The 17,934-nt window shown below is 45.6% G+C and overlaps 1 protein-coding gene across 1 annotated transcript in view; it reads left to right on the forward strand.

The window, feature by feature from the left end:
- The first annotated feature begins 10,227 nt into the window (after nucleotides 1-10,227).
- The window catches only part of MOSMO (modulator of smoothened), a 75,960-nt gene continuing 68,253 nt past the window's right edge, over nucleotides 10,228-17,934 (forward strand). The window contains exon 1 of the mRNA XM_075564600.1: nucleotides 10,228-10,355. Coding sequence (XP_075420715.1) covers nucleotides 10,250-10,355 — 106 coding nt within the window. The 5' untranslated portion in view covers nucleotides 10,228-10,249. The remainder of the gene's footprint in view (nucleotides 10,356-17,934) is intronic.

Raw genomic sequence — 17,934 nt, forward strand, 5'->3', positions numbered from 1 at the left:
GCTGTTCTGAGGGAGAAACAAGAAGGGTTCTGCTTTGCAAAGATGTACAATTCTCTAAACTCAAAAGGGGAAGTTCTATTCTATATGGTCTGGTAACCCTACAGGGTCATTATGAGTCAAAAATCAATTTGATGGCAGTGAGTTTGGTTTAAAGTATAAGGCCAAATGAACCCTGTTGGTAGAATGGATTAAGCATTGGGCAGCTAACCAGAAGGTCACCTGTTCACACCCACCAGCTGCTCCACAGGAAGAAAAATGAGGCTTTCCGCTCCCATAACAATGTATAGCCTCTGAAACTCTATATAGGGGCACTGAGTTGAGATCGACTGGGTGGCAGTGTGTGGCATGTGTGAAGGGAACTTGTAATAGCTCAGGATACAAAATCCCCTCTCCTTCCCTGCACACCAGGCTGAAACTTCTCTATAGAACGGACACCAAAAATCACACTGATCTGTGGAATTGCAGGACAAACTGTCATGGATGTTGTGATGTCTAAGTGTCCCCTCAGGGCTAAAGAACTGATGACCCCTGCCCAAGATCACATCTTCCGGGGGTAGCCAGGATCCAATGACCGTTCAGTGTAAGGTAAAGAGCCTGGCCTCCTGACCCAAACTCAACACTGGAGAAGTCTCCTAGCTCAGAGTCCGCTGCGGGACTCAATGAAGCCTGCAGTGACTGTTCTGCCCACACTCTCCCTCTGTCCTGCCCAGCCCTGCTTCCTTCCTTCCCCCAGAGAGCGGGATCTCAAAACCACAACCTACTGTCATGTGCCAATTCTGATTCATGGCAATCCTTCACAGGATCCCTGAGGCTGTAAATCTTTATGGGTACAGGGTCAACTAGCCTAACTTTGCCAGATTCGCAGAGACACCTTCCTTTGCCAGAGGTGCTCAGTTTTTTCACTCTGTGAGGAGGGAAGTCCACTGGGCCATTTCCTGCCAGCTCCTGGATCTGCTGTTGTTGTCTCCCTGCTGCTGGTTCCTTTAGTGTTACAGCTCACTCTCGCTCTCACTTCTAGGTCTAGGAGGTTCTCCTGGAGCTAAGAGCCTCCTGGCTCTAGAAGGTTCTCAGTAAAGTATTCCAGGTCCAAAGGGGCACTCCACTTCCAGCTCTTCTTTCTTGGTGGTGGTGAGATCTTCCCTGTTCACTTGAGGATGGCTCATTTTAAGCCTAGCAGGTTGGAAAACTGATTGGTCCCCTGGTTAAGGTTTAATTCACCTTATATCCATGATTCTGTGCACAAAAGGCCAACATGTACCTTATCTGCATTATTAGTGAGCTATCCAATCTCCTTGTTGAACTACAAGCACCGCCCTTGCCTGGCCCCGCACAATCATTGGTGGGCGTTACCGGACCATATAAAAGTGATCCATAACACTGTAGTATGATTCCTTCTGTATGAAAGATCTGGAGCAGGTCAATAAGTGATAGCTCCAACTCTGCACTACTCAAATGGCACCATTGGGGGGGAAATCTGGTCTGTGTTCTTACCTTTGCTTGGTAGTCGAACTGAAAATCCAATTTAAAAAAATCTATTTGGAGAGGAGCATAGGGTTGGCCCCACTACAAGACAATGTCCATCACTGACCCATAGCACTATGAGAGACAACACAGGAGACACAGTGTGGGAATTGTGCCCGATCTGACCCCACCACACTGAGGCAAAACACTAAGGGTGTTCAACAGAGCAACAAGGAGAACAGAGCAACGAAGTCCCCAGGGAATCCCAAAAAAAGACTTTGGAGCCAGGGCGTGCCACCTCATCAGACTTGACCAATCAACAAACAGACCTTGAACTTTTTACAGGTTTTACTTTTTTGTGTGTCGTTGGATTTTTGTTGTTGTTGTTTTGTTTTCTTTTGTTGCTTTTTTGGCTCTGTCTTATTTTGGAGCATATTATTATCTCTGAAGGTCTATCTAGATAAGATAGGTGGGATAAACAATCTAGAGGAGAAAACAACGAGGCTGACGGTTGGGGGGAGACATGGGAGAGCAGGAGGTGGAGGAAAGGAAGTGGGTATTAACAAACCCAGGGACAAGGAAACAAGTGATTCAAAATGGATGGTGAGGAGGGTATAGGAGGCCTGGTAGGGCTTGGTCAAGGGCAATGTAACCAAGAGGAATTACTGAAACCCAAAAGAAGGCTGAACATAATAGCGAGATAAGAGGAAAGTAAAAGGAAATAGAGGGAAAGAACTAGGAGACAAAGGGCATTTATAGAGGTCTAAATACAGGCATGTACATATGTAAATATATTTATATATGATGATGGGGAAATAGATCTATGGGCATATATTTACAGGTTTAGTATTAAGGTAGCAGATAGACATTGGGTCTCTACTCAAGTACTCCCTCAATGTAAGAACATTTTGTTCTATTAACCTGGCATTCCGTGATCCTCAACTTCCCAACATGATCTCTGAAGACAAAATGGGTGCATAAACAAACGTGGTGAAGAAAGCTGATGGTGCCCGGTTATCAAAAGATATAGTGTCTGGGTGTCTTAAAGGTGTGAAGATAAACAAGTGGCCATCTAGCTGAAAAGCAACAAGCCCACATGGAAGAAGCACACCAGCCTGTGTGATCATGGGGTGTCAAAGGGACCAGGTATCAGTCATCAAAGAACAAAAAGTTCTATCATTGTGAATGAGGGGGAGTGTGGAGTGGAGCCCCAAAGCCCATCTGTAGGCGACGGACATCCCCTTACAAAAGGGTCACAGGAAGAGATGAGTCAGTCAGGGTGCAGTATAGAACCAATGAAACATACAATTTCCTCTAGTTCTTTAATGCTTCCCTCCCCTCCACTATCATGACCCCAATTCTACCTTACAAATCTGGCTAGACTGGAGGATGTACACTGGTACAGATAAGAGCTAGAAACACAGGGAATCCCGGACAGATAAACCCATCAGAACCAATAATGAGTAGAGATACCAAGAGGGTAAAGGGAAAGTGGGGGGGTGGGGGGAAAGGGGGAACCAATCACAATGATCTACATATAACCCTCTCCCTGGGGGACGGACAAAAGAAAAATGGGTGAAGGGAGACGTTGGTTCATATGAGACATGAAAAAATAATTTATAAATTATCAATCGTTTGTGAGAAAGGGAGGTGGGGAGGGAAGGGAAAACATGAAAAAACTGAGCTCTGATCCCAAGGGCTCAGGTAGAAAGAAAATGTTTTGTGAACGATGATGGCAACAAATGTACAAATTGATGGGAACAAATGTGCAAATGTGCTTGACGCAATGAATGGATAGAAGGATTGTGATGAGTTTACGAGCCCACAATAAAATTATTTAAAAAACAAAAACCCTCTTTGAGTCACGCATCCTGTCTCTTCAAGGACAAAAAGGAGTGATGCTTCAGTCTAAGTATTGCTCTCTCCCAGACAACAGAGTGCATCTGCTAGTGCGCTTCCACATTCCTCATTGTGCTTTATTTGCATAAAATGTCATATCTAAGGCTCCAAAGAGAGACCGGCAATAAAGCTAAGAGGGCAACTGTGAGAACCACGAAAGAGTTCAAGAAAGAAGTCCTTGCAAAATTTGAGTCAGGTCGCCACTTGTCGGCTTTGGTGGCTGAATACAGGTAGCTAAATTGACATTCTAAATAAACATGTTATTAAAGCAGTGGCAAATGTAACGAAAGGTGTGAAACTGTTAACCACGAAACAAACAACCCGACCATGGAAGAGGTTGAAAAGTGGCTGTTAATTTGGGTAAACCAGAAACAACTCATGGCGATAGCGTATCCAAGAGGGAGATGCAAGAAGGCTAAACACTTCCATCATGATCTAAAATCCTGGAAAAATGGATTTAATAAGTGTAACATTTGGGCCTCAGGACCAGTTATTTGATTTTCCATTATTTCTTACGAGAAAAAAAATGTTCAAGTTTACGAAAGGTTATCAAGGGCTAAAAGGAGGGAGCTGTTGGTGATGGCGCCTCGAGGTGGTAAGTATAACTGGTGCTGCTAGTACTGCTGAGTCGGTTCCAACTCATAGCGACCCTGTACATTCGACAGAATGGAACAGCACCGGGTCCTGCACCATCCTCACAATTGTTCTTAGGTTTGTCAGGGGTCTTTCCCTTTTGTGTTGCCCCTCTACCCATTATGATGTCCCTCACCAAGGACTGGTTTCTCCAGATAACATGTCCAAAATCCATGCCAGGGAGTCTCACCATGCTGAGGAGCATGCTGGCTATACTTCTCCCAAGACAGATTAATTGGTTCTTTTGGCCGTCCGTGGACTTTCAGTATTCGTTGCCAGCACCATAATTCACATGCATCGACTCCTCTTCAATGTTCCTTATTCAATGCCCCACTTTCACGTGCATAGGAGGTGATTGAGAACATCAGGGCTTAGGTAAGGCACGCTGACCCCATTATTGTCACTGAATTGTACACTTAAAAATGTGAAAGTGGTCAATGTTACAGTACATATATTTTGCCACAATAAAAGTTTTAAAATCTGTATGACAGCAGGCAGCCTCATCTTTCTCCTGGAGAGTCGTTGGTGGATTTCAATTGCTGACTGCAATGCCTAGCCCACAGTGCCCCCGGGGTTCTTTTGTGAATCCCCAAAGCACTGCCTGTGGTCCCTGCATAATCTGTTGTCAATTTGAGACTTAAGGGTGGAGGGATAGAGTCTAGCCTGTCAATCAGGTCGCAGCTTGATGACCTCATTTGCAGACACTAAGGAGAAACATAGCTCACTGGTGGCGGGACACACGCTCACTCTCTGGAAGACATTACTATGAGCCTGATGGAGACCTAGTGATGGCAGTCAGCACTAGGGAGCTGAGGAAGCCGCTTGGAGACCCCTGCCAGCGCTGAGATGCTTACACTGACACTGGATCCATAAGACATTCCACCCATTGGCCTGTGATCTTCCTGCATTTGATGTCATTGCATGTGTTGCATGAGTCTGAAGAGTTTATAGATTGATATCAGACATATGGGTAATATCAGACTTATGAACTTGATCTGGACTGGGTTGGAATGTGTTCTCAATCAATATTCAATTGTTCTTGTATATAAAGCTCTTTCTTATACACAAGTGTCTATGAAATTGTTTCTCTAGTCCACCCAGACTAACACACTGCCCAATAAATTGCATCTCAGAGTCTGTTTCCTAAGAACCTCCGCAGCCACAGCTAATGCCAGGGATGGACTAAGAAAGTGATGGCCAAGATGAGACTTTGGAGCTCGGTCACCCACAGCCCAGTTCATGAGGACCTCGTTGCTGATAGAGGAGGGACATAGGCAGTCTCTAACACAGCACACACTACAATCGCTAACCTTTTCACTGGTAATAAAGTGGCAGGTTACCAGGGGATGGGATGGGCAGTTGGAAGGAAATGATCTAAAAACGAGGACCAGAAAGAAGAAAATATTGTGAGGTTGATGTGGTAACGGTTGTACAGCTTTTTTCAAATATCACGGAACTATTGAATTGTGTGCTATGTGAATTATGTGTCAATAAAGCTGTTTTTAAAACAGCATCGTTACCAGGGAAAGGAAATTGATTAGTGGGCATTATTTTCCAGATAGTTCCTCTTCCAAGGACCAAAACCCACTGTCATCAAGTTGATTGTAACTCTTTATAAGAGCAGGGGTTCAGCCTTCCCCGCTGAGCAGCTCGTGGGCTGGAACTGCTGGCTCTGTGGCTAGCAGCCAATGCCTAACCCACTATGTATCACCAGAGCTCCTTTATTCTAAGAGCAACAGGCAAAGCGGCTAATCGTCAGGAGGTGCTGCTGACTTGGGATCGGGAGAATGTTTGGTACCCACCCACATGACCCACTTGGGATGGTGGTGGGGTGGGGAGGATCTCTTGGTATACCTGGCCCTATTCTGACAGGAAATGGCTAAGTCCTGCAGCCACGGCCCAAGAATCACTGTGGTAGCCAGGGCTGACTTCTTACAGCTGGGGTACTCCACCGTAAGCCAGCAGATCATTAGAGGTGCTGTCTGTGGGACAGAAGTAGGCAAGGAGTAAGTGAGAAGGCCTTGACATATGGCGGTGGGAGCTGTAGCTTGTCACACTCACCTTCCTCAGGCAAGCTCTCCCCAGGGAAAGACACCCACCAGGGTCCTGAAGGTGCTGCTCTCAGAATTCACATGACACACTGGGAGAACCCAGCACCCTGAGTGGGCTGTAGCAAATGCTGCACTGCCTATGTCCTGAAGGACAGATTCCCCGACTAGCCCTCAGTCCTCAGTGGAACTAGCCCTCGACTTAACAGGGATTCTCCTCCATGATCACACCCCATTCCTGAGCCAGTCATCATTCACTGATAGGTCCACTTAGGGATAGGAGGGCTCGGTCCCTTGTCCCCAATTCAGGGCAACTTGGCAGGGCCCTCCCAGGTTCACAGCTCCCTGAGGGGTCTAACAAAATTTCCTACCACTACACTCCAACCCCACCCCCCTCTCTGCCCAGTCTACCTTCTTCCCCTTCCCTTTCTCCTTCCTAAAAGCACATTTAGCCAACTTCCAGCACGCTCATCTCTGGATTTTGTCTGCCCCAAGAGAACCCTGCCTGTGAAACAAACTGAGAGTTGAGTGCTGGTCACAAGCTATTAGCCACTGGACATACTCTTTTTTCAACCCCGAAGCCCAGGTGCATGTGTATATACATATATACACACCACTCTTGGCCTGATTGGCTGTGGCTTCCACCACCGTTATCAAGATATGCTCACATGCTCTATCCATCCCAGATTCCCCTCACCCTCAGCCAGCAGCTCCAATGACCTGCGAGGCAGTGGTCTTTATCCTGCCACGCTGAGGCAAGGTGCGATCACACGGGCCCAGCTGAGGCTTTTCCTAATATTCCATGTGTGTTCAACCTCTTCTAGGTCAAGCACGACCATTCATAATGGTAAAGCACACCATGCTCACCACCCTTCAGCAGTCACAGAATGGTTATCTATGACTTCGAGCTGCCAGCATGGTTCCCTCTTGGGGTCCCTCTCTGTTCTCCTGGGCCCCCAAGGACTTTCTGCCATAAGGAGCATCGTGACTCATCGTCTTTCAATACAAAAGTCCCAGCTGCTTTGTTTGGGGGTTGATGAAAGGACGGGATGCTTCTAACACCAAGGCAGTGTCTGTTAGGCCACGTGGGGAAAAAAGTCCAGAGGAAGCATGATTTTCCCAAGGTCAAGTCTTAAACCTGTAGCAGGGTGGGACTATTCTTTTTACTCCCCACACTGGCTCTCTCGAATTCCTAGTTTGTGTCTAATAAAAATCTTGACTGAGGTACAGAGAATGGAATGGATTTGTCATAAAGATCTGAAATTGAGATTTGGGATTCTGATATATTGGAAGGCAAGAATGAGACTCATGGGAAGTCTGTGTACAGAGTGTCTGACCCTTGCTTATCCCACCCTCCATGCTCCACTCCTGGAGTAAGAAGAAATTCAACCATTGTCTGTAGTAATATGAAGTCATTAAGACATGGAGTTTTGTACAACTTCCTATTTATTTGTTTGTAGTAATGTGAAGTCATGAATTTAAGGTATGCAATTTTTTACAACTTCCCACTTATTTTTGTGCTTTTCCCATTCAAGATCCGTAGGTGGCACAAATAGTTTGCACTTGACTATTCACCTAAGCACCCTCCTGGGTGACAAGACCTGGTGATCCACCACTGTTCAGATCGCTGCCAAGAGAATCCTCTGGAGTTCTCCTCAGTAGCACACGGGGTCCCCCAAAGTTGGAAGTGGCTCAACAACTAACAACCATCTTAGATCCAGAACCTATTGTGGAGGGACAGAGGCAGGAAGGTCTGGGGAACGGCCCCCCGGGTGGAGGAACTTAGACCTGCATGTCTTTAAACAAAAAATCAAGTCATCATCATCCCACTGACGAGGAGCTGGAACATACAGATTGTTTTAATATTTCACTTTAGGGATCATATCAAGTGGCCAGTAGTGAGAACATCGGTGGACAGGATCCGGGACAAACCCTGCTTGGGTAAAGCTCCTTCTATTACTGGGAAATAGAATCCTCAGATAAGAAGTCAAGATGCTACCTCTGTTAAGTCTCTCCAGGGCTTTTAAAAAGGAACTTGAAGACATCCTGCGGTAAGGCAGTAAATGTTTTTATCTGGGTCCCTGGGATATTTGAATTCTCTCTGGGATGCTTGAATTCTCTCCTGGCAATTTCTGTGGCACAGGATCAATTACATAACCACGATTAGAAAACAAAGATGCGAACTTATGTCCCAAGAGAACAACGTTTGGACTGGAGTGTTTATAGACTAGCAATCAAATCATTCTTCACCCGATCTGGGTGGTAACACCGAGAGCTCTCTGCACATTTTCTGCAAGGCTGTTGAATTTGGTGGAATTTGAAACTTGCTGAGTCTTATGGGGATGTAGGCATTCCAAAAATAGAGACAGATGTCACTCTTCTTGTTCCTTCTCGTGGTGACCTGTGTGGCAGGTAAGGGCGGACACTGTATCTCATCTGCTGCTTACTGCATGGAGGACCCTCAAGGAGAAAACTGAATCCAAAGTCTTGGTCAATGGTGATTCAGCCCATGAGCCATGGAAGAGAAGGCACCTGCCACTAGCTATCAAAATAACGATGGAGGGATCATGTGTATTGCTAACAAGTTATATAAGAACCTTCATTTTTAGGTCCATCCATTCAACCTAAGTCTCTCTCCCCTATTACAACTCAGTAATGGTATCTATCACCAACCATCTGGTTCCTCACGTTAAAAAAAAAACCCTGACGAGTCATTCCTGAGCCCTCTCTTGATTCGTGAGCTCTCTCATCAGTCAGCAAGTGTTTGCTCACCCTCCTAGACACCAGAATCACTTCATCTGCGCTACTAACCCTAGCTGGAGCTTAACAAGCTCCTGAATGACTGTAGGTGTCTTTTAACTGGTGTCCCTGCTTTAATTCGTGTCTTCCTCTTTATCAACTCGCCTTCACCCTAGCAATCTTTACAGGTTAAATAAAACCACGTTGCTCTCCAGCTGAAAACTCTCCAAAGCTATCCAGTCACCCTGCAACAAAAATCCAAACTGTAAAACAAAACAAAACATCCAAAGTGTATCACGGCCCCCAGAGTCCTATATCTATCCTCTGCCTGCCTCTGTCCAGCTACACTAACCTTCTTGCAGGGCCTTGAAGATATCGTTCATTCTCTTTCCTGTCTCCTCCCGTTCATGCCCTTTGCATCTGCTGGTCTCTCCGAATGGAATAATCTCCACTTGGATCGTCACTGGGCAGGTCTTTTATGATCCCGGCGCAAACAAAAACCAATTTCTGTAACCATCCTGAAATAGCACACTCCCTCCCGTCACATAGATCCCCATTTAGTTCATGGGGCCCCAACACCTTTATTTTAAAACAACCACTTCTAACGTGTTTCTGTCTCTACCCTACCAGTTAGTTCCACGAGAGCTGACTCTCGTGTCCACCCAGTACCTTCAACACTTAACCGTAGTGCTGGGGGCGGGGGGTGGGGGGAGCGTACAGTAGGCCTTCCACAGCTGTTTCCTAGAAGGAGCAATTTCGGGAACTGGCAGACACCGGGCAGGACAGAAAATACAAGGTGGCAAGGGTCGTGGGTTGCCTCCTGCTCACTGAGCAGGTGTCTGGGCTCGCATCTGCTCAAGCACCGGTGTCCCCCTGCCATTCCCAACGCCCTCTGAAAGGGTAACGCCTGGGGAGTATCTTGTGTCCAAACAGTAACCAACGACAACAGTATCCTTGGCACGAAAGCCAAAAGGCGGCGCAGCAGCTCTAAGAGACCCCGGGCCGGGGCTGAGCAAGCCCGGGAGAGGAGCGGGCCCGGGACAGACCGGAGGGTCGTGCGGCGATGAAAAGCGGCGGGGCGAAGGCAGAAGGGAACGCCGCGACGGAACCAGACTGGCCGGTGGACTGCAACGCGCAGAGCCGAACCGGGCCGCAGAAGCGAGGAGGGAGCGGGCTCGGCACGCACCCGGAGCGCCCGGCTCGCCAGCGCGGCGGCTTCGCTTCCGGGTGAGGGGCGGGCTGGCCGAGCACTTCCGGGGCGGGCGGCGGTTCCGGCTGTGTGGGCCGCGCCGCGGCTGCTGGTCCCGGGCGGCGCGCGGAGGGCGCGAGCGGCGCGCGGGGGCCGAGGGGCGCGAGGCGGCGGCGGCGGCGGCGCGGGGACTCCGGGCCCCGGCGGCGGCCCATGGGGCGCGAGGCGTGAGGCTGCGGCCTGCCCGGGGCTCGGGGGGTGGGGGGAGCGGGGCGGGGAGATGGATAAACTGACCATCATCTCAGGATGTCTCTTTCTGGCTGCCGATATCTTCGCCATCGCCAGCATCGCCAACCCGGACTGGATCAACACCGGCGAGTCCTCAGGTGAGCGGCGAGGGCGCGGGGCTGCCCGGAGCGAGGCCGCGCGGGGGCTTGGCTCGGGGCGCAGCGAGGGTCAGCGAGGCTCCGGCCGGGGAGCGCACGGGGCTGGAGAGTGCGAGGCGGCGTCCGGCCCGAAGAGCCCCGGGCTGCGGAGAAAGGCGGCCCGGACCGAGGGGCAAAGTGGGTGGAGACGAGGACTCGGCGGGGCGGGAGCGGGAGCGGGACCCCCAGGCTGAGTGAAAAGTGGCCCAGGGGTGAAGAGATCTGTGCTGGACTGGCGGGTCCCCGGTCCCGGGAGGGTGGGGACAGCCGCCTACCTGAGGGACCCAGGAGGGGACGAGCTTCGTTCTGGATTTTTATTTTTTTAATGAACGTGTAGGGGTGAGAGACGGGAGGAACCGGTTTGGAAGAAACCGAGGTGCCGGCGAGGGAATTGGAAGCCAGGCAGGGAGCCTTTGGGGTTGGCAGAACGAGGTCAGGGGCCTGGAGCGAGGCAACCTGCCAGCTGTGCACAGGGCCCCCGAGAGCCGCGGGGCGAGCTGGGGGGCGGTCAGGTCTGATCCTAGACCCCCAGTCTCCCCACCCCTAGCTCTCTGGAACCTGCGGTCCGGAGGTGCAAGGGGACAGGCAGGCGCTGCTAAGCCGACTGGGAGAGATGGGGTTAATGGCTGGTGCCAGGAGAAGGGAATGGGGGCTGGGCGCTGGGAGACTGGGGATTTAGGGTCAAGGGACAGGGTCGGACCCCCGCGCCCCCCTCCTCTCCAGGTCTGGCTACGTTTGAGTCCCATGGCTTCTCATTTCCCTTTGAAACGTATGTGGTTATGATTCTGGTTTATTTTAGGTCCGGGAGCTATAATAATACTAATAATAAACTTCACTTTATGAAGCATCTTTCATTCCAGCGCATCACAAAACGCTTTAGAGATCTTAATAGTAGTTACAAAATTAACGAACACAGGCAGCCCAGCAGCAGGAGCAGTGCTGGCTGAAGCTCTAAGACAGGCAGACATCTGAAGGGTACCCCAGGTGACTGAGTTTGCATTATTGGTCTCCTTGGACCACCACACACACACACACACACACACACACACACACACACACACACACACACACACACACGCTGATTGGAATTAAAAGTTTTTTGCTCCAAACTGCCTGTTTAGTACAGGTGATTATTGATTGGGTGGGGGGCAGTGCAGGGTTGGGGTATGTCACACTCTCCCATGAATAATGTATTATAAAAATATTTCACTATATCTAACTTCTTAATGCAGTTATTGTTCTGTATTTGTCCTGCAGTATTTTTAACTCTTAAAAAAAAACTGTAGCCGTGACATTTGTTGCTTCCTCCTCCTCCCTTCTCTCCCCCAGTCTAGAGCTAGTAACACAAGATCATGCTGTTAGAGTTACTGGCTATGAAAATAGCACTCTTAAGAATTCTCCTCTTCTTGGGCTGCTTTAGCAGTACAGCTCTTAATTGTAAAGCCTAAATAAAGTATCAGAATGATTTAGAATCTGATGGTCCTATGGGTTTAGTTTCAGAAAATGTTGGGGATGCCAGTGTTACTGCTGGTTTGTACAGTTTTATATGTGAAGTCCAGTTCATAATCTGTTGTTTTTATCCTTCTTCCACAACAGTAAGTGAAAAGGTACTGCTACTAAGGTTCTAGCTCATAATGCACAGGTTTATTCCAAACAAAACATGTTTAAACTTGTCCTTGCCATCAGTGGATGACCACAGGCAAGTTATGTCAGCAACACACCTGTCTAAGGTTATTAAGATGTCTTTATAAGCAAAAGGATACTTTTTGTGCCATGGGTAAAAGCTATTTGAGCTCAGGGCTAATACCAAATTTTTAAAAAACCTAAGTGAACATCTTGTGCGCCAAGAAAAGGAAGACTGCCGTCCTCAACAAAGGAAGAAACTGTGGCTGAAGTCCAGTAACTGATGGAAGAAGACAGTGAAATGAACATTGATGTGATAGCTACTGAAGTTGGGATCTCACATGGTTCAGCGTTTTCAGTGTTCAGTGAACATCTTGTCCTCAGCTGCCCTTTGGTTTGATAGGTGCCAAAAGAGTGATGTGAAGATCAGCTAGCTCATTCCATCAGACTTTTAAGTAAGATTAAAGCTAATGAAGGTAATCTGGTGGAAGAGATGCTAGGCGGGATGAGTCTTGGATTTACCAGTATGATACAGAGAGCAAGGTCCAATCAAAACAGTGAGTTCCAAGAGGATATGTTGGGCCAGTTACATTTAAAGCAGAGAGGTCAGCTCAGAAGGTTATGATGACTGATTGTTCTAATTCCAAAGGGGTCATCTTGATAGGTTTTCTCAAAGAACACAGGACTGCAGGGGAATATTAGGAAGAAATTAAGAAATTTGAGAATTGCCTTGGGGAGAAAAAAAGCCAGGAAAGTTGTGCGGAGGAATTTTTTTTTTCCATCATGACAATGCACCTGCTCATTCTCCGAGGGCAACTAAAGCTATTGTATGAGAATTGCATTGGGAAACTTCTCCCTGTGCACTTTCCAGCTTTGACCTTGCCCCTGCGAACCTCATTTTGCTCTCAAAATTCAAAGAAATGTTTTAAAGAACATGATTTGAGTCCCTTGAGGACGCCAAGCCTGTCATTGAAGAGCACAGAATTCTTTAGGGAAGGGTTAGAGAGACGGAAGTAAGCATTTTCATCCTAAGGACATGGAAGATAAGCCAGAAGTGTATGGAGGATATGTCAGGAAACAATAGCTTCATGGTTTGATATTATCATTTATATGATTCCATGCAGTACTTTTTGATGTACCCTCGTGTGTAATAAGAAGCCCTAACGATTCAGTGGTGAGAGTTCTTTGAAAATCTTATGGGGCAGTTATATTCTGTTTCCTAGAGTCACTATGAGTTGGAATTGATACGATGGCCCTGAGTTTTTGATGTGTGCAGTTGATTCCTTTCCTAAGACTTTCTCTGGGGACTTAGGACGTAGTCGTGGCAAAGGGTTTCACTGTTCTAGCAGAGACATTCTTTCCGTTTAGACGGAATCTCAATAAGTAAAATAAATGTAGTGTTTTAGAAAAGAGCATTGATCCAGGGAAACATTAATAAAGAAGAAAGGAGATGATGGCATCGCATTTCTGAGGAAATGGAAAGGGGCAGCATTGAAAGCACAGCCAGGGGGCCTTTCCTCTGTTAGATTAGTGAGGAAACAAGGCTGGAAGAGCAGGGAAAGCCGTCTGCTGTGTGTTGACACAGATGGAAGGACAAGTGCAGGTTTGAAGCAAGTGGGACAGATTTGAAATAAGTAAGTAATCGTTACAGAAAGAGCATGCCAGCCAGCCACATACACAATGGGCTGCTAACTGCATGATCAGCAGTTCGGAACCACCAGCCTCTCTGAGGGAGAAAGATGAGACTATTCTAGTAAAGTTAATCTCAAATCCCCGGCGGCAGTTCTGCCTTGTCCTATAGGTTCGCTCTGAGTCGAAATCGGCTTGATGGCGGTGCATTTGGGAGTTTGGTTTTGGTTATATATATACCGTGATAATCCTTTTGTCTGTGTACTTGATCTTTGGTTATTCATCAGTTGGAATCAGCTAGAAAGCAGTTGTTTATAGTGGTGCCCAACTACTATGGTACTAGAAGAGTAAAACCCAATAGAAGCTTTCATTGGGGCTGGGGATTGCAAAATCAATGCAAAAAATTAGAGGTATAAAAAGTGTTTAGGTTATTGGTCAAAATATAAAGATTGATCATGTAATCTCTCATCTGGATAAAAAGTGATAATGAAGGAAAGAGCTGATGGCTGGTCATTGGAATTGCTAATGGTAAATGGTCAGTGGAATATTGGACCACATAAGCGCAAGGACAGGAGACTGGATACAGAAAACACCACTTGGATTAGTGTTTTATATGGTAGACCATTTTCTCTTGATGGCCAGGTCCATAATGTAACCTGGGGATGTGTGGCTCAGGGGTAATAGAAGAGGTAGAATTTTTTCCCTAATAGTTTGTGGTTGAGGATATGCTTCAGTTAGATATTAGGTAGCTAAACTCTCATTCTGCCACGGAGTCAATTCCTACTTAATGAGCCCTGATGGCATAGTGGGTTAGCATTGAGCTACTAACCGCAAGGTCAACAGTTTAAAACCACCAGCCCTACCTCAGGAAAAAAGATGAGACTTTGTACTTCCAAGTAGAAATAGTAATAGGAGTAGCGATTCCCTGAGGGTATGGGAAGAGGGGCTGGGGTGATGATGACTATATAACCCCTCTAGAGGGGAAAGAATAACATAATGGTAGGCAAACATATACTAGATGGTATAAGATATGACTAAATAAATAATATATAATACAATAATAATGGTTCCTGGAGGGTGGATGGGGGAGGGAGGGGACAAAGGGACAAAGTGGAGCTGATATAGAGTTCAAGACGAAAGAAAATGTTTTGAATCTGATGGTGCTAGCAATTGTACAATTATGCTTGATCTAATTGAATTATGGATTGTTAGCTCTCACAATAAAACTATATTTTTTTAAAAGTTAGTCTTAGAAACCCACAGGGACAGTTCTACTGTGCTGTAGGAATTCTATGATTCTATGGCCAGAAAGAGGAATAATAGGAGAGAGTAGGAAATTTTTCAAAGTAGTATATAGCACAGTTCTTTTAATGTGTGGCAATAACATCCCCCCCAAAAAATCCCAGCTTAATTGGACAATACATTTCTTTGTTCAATGTGCTTTTGAACATAAGACGCAGCTGAATTGTATGACTTTACTTGAGCAAGCAGATGTAGCCTTAAGATTGAAAATGAAACCAGTAGAGAGAAGCTCAAATAAGATCTCAGATGGTAGGACTAGTTTTATTTCCATGTCTGCAAAAATGATAGCATGGCAACAGAACTTGGTGGGGAAAAGGTTTTATTGTAATGTTTGCATTGTAGTTTTTTTTGTTTTTTAACAATTTATTGGGGCTGATACAATTCTTTTCACAGTTCATACATATACATACATCAATTGTATAAAGCACATCTGTACAGTCTTTGCCCTAATCATTTTTTTCTCTTTTCTTCTTTTACATTTTATTAGGGACTCAAACAACTCTTACCACAATCCATACATATACATACATCAATTGTATAAAGCACATCCATACATTCCCTGCCCCAATCATTCTCAAGGCATTTGCTCTCCACTTAAGCCCCTTGCATCAGGTCCTCTTTTTTCCCCCCTCCCTCCCCATTCCTCCCTCCCTCATATGCCCTTGGTAATTTATACCTCATTATTTTGTCATATCTTGCCCTATCCGGAGTCTCCCTTCCCCCCTTCTCTGCTGTCCCTCTCCCAGGGAAGAGGTCACATGTGGATCCTTGTAATCAGTTCCCCCTTTCCAACCCACTCACCCTCCACTCTCCCAGCATCGTCCCTCACACCCTTGGTCCTGAAGGTATCATCCACCCTGGATTCCCTGTACCTCCAACCCTCATATGTACCAGTGTACAGCCTCTGTCCTTTCCAGCCCTGCAAGGTAGAATTCGGATCATGGTAGTTGGGGGGAGGAAGCATCCAGGATCTGGGGGAAAGCTGTCTTCTTCATCAATACTACCTCCCACCCTAATTAACCCATCTCCTCTCCTAAGCATTGTAGTTTTAATACTGGGTAAAATATATTAAATTTTAAAAATAGAATTCTGGGAACCGAAAGGTTCTGCTGAATGCACTTTGAAAAGCACGGTAGTGGGCAATGATAGGAAAATGTCAGGATTCATATCCAGGCTGTTCTTCTTACAGTAACAAGTTAGTAGAACAAATGACTTAGCCACTCTGGGTCTCTGTTTCTTTTTCTATGAAGTAGGGATAGTAACAATAGCTGTCTCGCTGGTTATGAAGATAGCCGAGTTAATGCTTGTAAAATGGTTAGAATCCTGCCTCACATGTGAGTAAGCACTCAAAGTTAGTGTTGCTATATTGCTGCTGCTCTTATTTTTAATTTCTGGTTTATAGTAACAGTCTGTTACTATAAACAGAATGTATTACTGTATCAGTTTTGAAATTAAAACCCAGAACTTGTTACTGTAGGAACTTAAATGTTTTCCTTGGTATATATTCTTGGAAATAAGAAAACATCAGGAACAATAAAGCCAGGCCTAGAACAAGTTAAGAAATAAATCCATCTTTTTGGTTTTAAACTTTCTCCACTTCTATCCATTTCCAGTCTTCTACATTCAGATCTTTCTCCTTAATTTCTACTTAAGCCTAACCAAGTATATGTACACAACACACACACACACACACACACATACAGTACAACTAAAGAGAATAACTTCCTAAAATCCTAACTGAAGAGTTATATTACTTTAGTATTATGGAGTAAACTTCAGGCTGGCCCAGGGTTTAGTTTGTTTATATTGTATTGATCCAGATCCAAAGAAAATACATTCCTCGTATTTCCATTTATGGTAGCATTTCATGTACTTGGTCTAATAGTTTATGGATTATGTACATATTTTTGAAGATATAAACAGAAAAACAGTAAACAAAAGAGGAAAGTACATGGGAGATGAGGCAACTCAATGTAATGGGGAATATTGAAAGGTCAAAGTTATATAATTCTTTTATGCTGAAGTCATTTCTGTTGGTTACCTGAATTCAACATTAGCAATATCTTCCATTTTATATGGGGCCCTGGTGACATATTGGGTATGCATTGAGCTGCGCTCATCAACATATCCGTTTGAAACCACCAGCTGCTCCTCTGTAGAAAGATGGGTTCTTTATACACTAAGAAGTTCATTGTCTCAGAAACTCACAGGGGCAGTTCTGCCCTACAGGGTCACTATGAGTTAGCTTTGACTCAGTGGAAGTAAGTTTGGTTTTTTTGGAGGTTTCATTTTATGTAGTATTTTATATGAGCGTGCTGCAAAAGTTCATGGAAAATGAATTGAAAGATAATGGATCTTTTCCATGAATATTCAAGCAACCTCTTAATTTTAAAATTATAATTAAAAAATACAGCAACATAAAACATTTACCATATATACTCGAGTATAAGCTGACCCGAATATCTGCCAAGGCACCTAATTTTACCACAAAACTACATTTAAAATGTGCTGAAAAACTCGGCTTATACCTGAGTATCTATGGTACTTTGGCAGTGTACTCATCAGTGACATTTATTACATCTTTCAAACTGTGCACCCTTATTCATTCCATTTCCAACGTATCCTACCACCCTTAACCACCCTGTACTGTACTCTAAGCAAAAAGTCCTTTCCTCCTACCTCAGGTAACCACTAATTAAATTGGGTTTCTATGTATTTACTTATTATGTAATAATATCACACAGCATTCATCCTTTTGTGATCTCACAATTCTCTTAGCATACTGTCCTCAAGGTTCATCTATGTGGTGGTGGCTTATATCAGAACCTCATTCTTCTTTATGGCTGAGTAATCTATTGGGAGGTGATCGCTAAAGACAAAGTGGATGCATAAGCAAATGTGGTGAAGAAAGCTGATGGTGCCTGGATACCCAAAGATATAGCATCTGGGGTCTTAAAGGCTTGAAGGTAAACAAGCGGTCATCTAG

This window comes from Tenrec ecaudatus, chromosome 12 (assembly GCF_050624435.1).
Source record: "Tenrec ecaudatus isolate mTenEca1 chromosome 12, mTenEca1.hap1, whole genome shotgun sequence".
Taxonomy (NCBI): Eukaryota; Metazoa; Chordata; class Mammalia; order Afrosoricida; family Tenrecidae; genus Tenrec; species Tenrec ecaudatus.